The sequence below is a fragment of the Wickerhamomyces ciferrii genome, contig 00165, assembly GCF_000313485.1.
Source record: "Wickerhamomyces ciferrii WGS project CAIF00000000 data, strain NRRL Y-1031 F-60-10, contig 00165, whole genome shotgun sequence".
Lineage (NCBI taxonomy): Eukaryota > Fungi > Ascomycota > Saccharomycetes > Phaffomycetales > Wickerhamomycetaceae > Hansenula > Hansenula ciferrii.
The window spans coordinates 1-4,419 of record NW_011887575.1 but is presented as its reverse complement, the minus strand read 5'-3'; the positions used below and the strand labels follow the sequence as shown (position 1 = coordinate 4,419).

The following is a 4,419-nucleotide window of genomic DNA, read 5'->3' as shown; positions in this document are numbered from 1 at the left end:
AAAAAAAAAAAAAATTCCAGCGCGATTTAATTTTTTGATATACATGTGATAGAAAAATCAGATCTTAATTGACATATGAAAAATTTAAAATTATACACTTGTTAGTTTGAGAACGAGTTGTTTGATATTGTCTAGCTCGTATTGAGTAGTGTCTTGATGTCCATCATACTGATCTACCCATGAAAGGGTTTTCTCCCGGAGTAAATTGAGTGTTTCTAAGGTATATTGGAAACTATTTGTCTCTTCAAGGAAATTCAATGCAAATTTCTTGATTTGAATATCCTGTGTTCGTTGTTTTAAGATCCCCATCAATGTTTGGTCATCTCTGTTGTTATTTAATGAATGGATTATAGGGAACGAGAATTTACCTTCACTTATATCTTCACAAAAACCTTTGTTTAATGTTAAATCTTCACTCTTGAGATTCAAGTAATCATCTCTGATTTGATAAATTATCCCCAAGTAATTTGCCAATGGGATTAAGCTTGTTGTGTCAGTCGTTTTAGCGAAATGTTCCATCAATCTAACAGCTAATCTAAATAATCCACCTGTTTTATTCATTACCATATTAATATATTCAGATTCTTTTGGGCATATTAAATTCTCTCTCCAATAAAGATCAAGACTTTGGCCTCTATGTAAATTTATCATTTCTTCATTGAAAACAGTTACCAATTGGGGATCTAATTCTAATAATTGTTGTAAAGCCTGGAAATACATATAATTTGAAGAATTTATAGTATAAGCAACACCAAATATAAGATGAGCGGTTGGATTACCTCTTCTTAGATTGGATCCATCTTCAACATCATCAATCAATAGAGAGGCGGTATGAAGCATTTCAATAATTGTGGAGATTTGATCTATTGTAGATTGTGGTAATTTATAAATTGTGTTGAATAATTGGATCAATTGAGTTCGTAGATGTTTACCTGGTGTTGTCTTCAAGTAATGGAATGGAGCGGTTATGACTTTTTCCTGAGTAGCTGACCAAGTTGGAGCCTGGATGATTTCATCAATATATTTTTCCATTCTGAAGTTTCTATATTGTCTATTTTCTTTTTGTGAATCAGTTGGTTTCTTGTTGATTTTGTGAATGTTTTTGATCTCGTTTATTTCGTTGATTTATTCCGATGGCGTTCATTTTTCAATGTGTCAAATTCGCTTTTCAGTCAACAAATCATAACCACAACAAAATAATCAAAAAGTGGGCAATAACTAAGATATCCACTAAAATTCCAACTACACGATCACAATACACGAATATTATCCTTTATACTAATCATTTATACAAGATCTATATATATATAAATATAACAAACCAAATCAATTAACCTGGTGGTAATTGAGAAACATCAACAACATCATCAGCATCAGGAGTTGAAACTTCATCATTTGAAACACCAGCAATTGGAGTTCTTGGTAATGCCATCATACCAGATCTTGCAACTTCCAAAACACCAAATGGACGAATTAAAGTTAAGAATGATGAAATTCTTGATGGTTTAGCACTTAATTCCACAATACAATTTCTATCACTAATATCAACAATTTTACCACCAAATTGTTCAACAATTTTTTGGATTGCACTGAAATATTCATTCTTTAATCTTAAAACTTCACTTATTGTTAAGTTCTTTGGATGGTATTTAGCACCACTTGCTTCTTTATTAGATTCACCAGTTAAATCACCATGATGTTGTAATAAATCTTCAAAATATTCTGGACCTAATAATGAAACTCTTGCTAATAATAATTCTCTCTTGATAATTTCAGCATTTGAATAATCTAAAACAGCATAAACTGGAACTAAACCTTCGATTTGTCTTCTTGCTTGTTCAATAACAGCATCTTTTTCTCTTAAGCAAATAGTCATTCTTGATAAATCTTTAACTTCAGTATTTGAAACAACTAAAGAATCAATGTTAAAACCTCTAGCAGCTAAAGTACCAGAAACTAATGATAAAACACCTGGCTCATTTTGAACTAAACAGTTCAAGACGTGTTGTTTAACAGGTGGTTTAACATCTGATGGTGATTCATACAAGATTGAAGCAACAGCAGATTCAGCACTCCATTTTGGAGTTTCTAAAGTTGGTAGTGGAGGTCTTTTCTTATTTCTCAATAATTTATATGCTAAAGCAGCAGTTGAAGATGAGTTTTGTCTTATACCAGACATGCGTGTAGCATGATTGGTAATGGAACTTCTCAATAGAGCACTCATTCTTTGATATTGAAAGTTGAAGTTGTGGATCTAAAGATGATTAAAAGTTGCAAAGATCTGGAGAAATGAGTTGTTGATAGGTGAATCACAACTTTTTTCACCAAAAATTTGTTCGCGAATTATAAGGTATGACTGGATAACCGGAGGGTAAATTATCAGGTATTCTATGAGCTATACGCGGGTTTAAAAGTAATTGATGAATATCTTTATCAGTTTGCATGATTTCAATAGCATATAATAGGCTATATTCAAAGTTTTATTGCATTTGTAGATGAAAGTTGGTGGAAATTTGGTAATGTTATAGTTTTGCTCCGGAGCGATAACGGTGAACTACAACTCGAGTATTTTGAAACTAAAAAAATCAATAGAGTGGTGTTAAGACTGAAGAATTCGACTTTGCAATCTGAATATCATTCAAGTCTTTCACATTCCTGTATATTAATATACTCACAGACGTCCAGCTATAATATGATCAAACATGATCCTGCTTATATATTAACGTCAATCTATGAACATATATCATGACTAGCTTAAACACAATCTCAATATTGGAGAAATAATATTTGAAGCGTGTGCCGCGTCAACTGTTGAACTATATTGAAGAAATAATTTCATTTTGAAAGCCTGTATAGTACACCTGAAAAAGAACATATAAAAATATATTGGAGACAAAAAGTATATTAAACTTTCTTTGAATTATGATAAATTGAAAGTCGATTATAATTTTTACGCTCCTCATTAAAATACCACTGACGTCCCGGATGGGAGTTTTTTTTGTATGGAAGCTTAACTATGGGGAGTGGCCTGTTCAATTTATTGGAACCAATTTTCAAATTTAAACCAGGCCCTTCAATAACCGAGCAGAGCAAGTAGTACAGGACAAAAAAGGACAAAAATCTGGGACATTTTGACATTTTGCTAGGCTCGGTATAGATTTCTACTGATCTGTCTTCTATTGTTCTAGAATTATATATATGATTCTATACATTTTATAATGAATATCAATTATATACAACTATAGATCACAGCCTACCAACACATTAAAAGAAACGACCACCCTTTTGCAAATTCTTTCTTCACAACAGCAAACAATTGAAACTTCAAAAGCTAGTTAAAGATGGTAAACTCTTTGGTCCAAAAGCTATATCTTCAAAATTGCAACGGATATACTCACCAGCGTAGTTAATTGATATTCTCTAGTATATAAGAGTTAGTTTCAAAAGGATCTTTAATTAATTAAAAACAATCAGAAACTCACCAATCATAACATATATATCTGTCGACATGCCAGTCTTTCAAACGTTTTCTATAGTATAATATTAGTAACTTGCTATCTCTGTATTTTTGTGGTAAATTGAGTCTCACAATATCGTTTGTATCTTATGCTTTCAGTAGAAAGATAAGTTTCTGTTAATGAAGTTTGGTGTAATCCAACACCCATGTTGTAGTAGAAAGAAGAAGAAATCCATAAAGGGGAAATTTCATGATTTATATAGTTTTCAGGCCAAAAATACTGGGGTGGAAGGCGTGCCCTCAAACCACTTATCTTTGTTAAATTTTCTGTAAAAATTAATTTATATACATACATGATATTGATTCTAACGTATTTATATTGAATGTTTTCGATTCAACATAAAACACAAGAAGATTCAATAAGGATATGAAATTTTAGATAAATTAATCGGTACTCATGGTAGCAATTAAACCAATTGAGAATATACTATTGATGGTCACCAGCATACAGAGTCCCAAAGCTGTATAACTAACCTTTGATTTGAATTAAATTACAAGATGAGGTCCAAAGCTTCAATGAAAGCTAGCTTGATCGGTTGAATCAATGTACAAAGAAATTGCAAAATATCACATATCACTACTGTATGTTAACTTTGCTTGGTTTTTATTTAATTTGTTCCTAGGTGAGCGAACATGTTATTCATGCGCATTGCTATCAATAAAATCATATTGAATTCAAACACATAGTTTTGGTCCATTAAGGAAATATGTTGTAATAAATCAATGAAATTCATTGAATTATACTCTTCTGAGATCATAGCTCAACCATCTTGATTGTTGTATGAGATCCTCAGTTATCTTCATCTAGTATTTGGTATACAAGATAATTTTGTATACAATTTTCGACACGTTATGTATTATACATTATACAATATAGTGTTCCAGTAGGTCTAACAATGAAA

The 4,419-nt window shown here is 31.3% G+C and overlaps 2 protein-coding genes across 2 annotated transcripts; both read right to left on the bottom strand.

Moving 5' to 3' along the window:
• Nucleotides 1-90: 90 nt before the first annotated feature.
• Nucleotides 91-1,032, bottom strand: BTS1 (farnesyltranstransferase; the record flags this gene model as incomplete). The annotated part of the gene is made up of 1 exon (XM_011274918.1): nucleotides 91-1,032. The coding sequence occupies one exon, from the start codon at nucleotides 1,030-1,032 to the stop codon at nucleotides 91-93; it is 942 nt and encodes a 313-aa protein (XP_011273220.1).
• Nucleotides 1,033-1,330: 298 nt separating this feature from the next.
• ILV6 (acetolactate synthase regulatory subunit) lies at nucleotides 1,331-2,224 on the bottom strand (the record flags this gene model as incomplete). Its single annotated transcript, XM_011274917.1, has 1 exon — nucleotides 1,331-2,224. The coding sequence occupies one exon, from the start codon at nucleotides 2,222-2,224 to the stop codon at nucleotides 1,331-1,333; it is 894 nt and encodes a 297-aa protein (XP_011273219.1).
• Nucleotides 2,225-4,419: the final 2,195 nt, after the last annotated feature.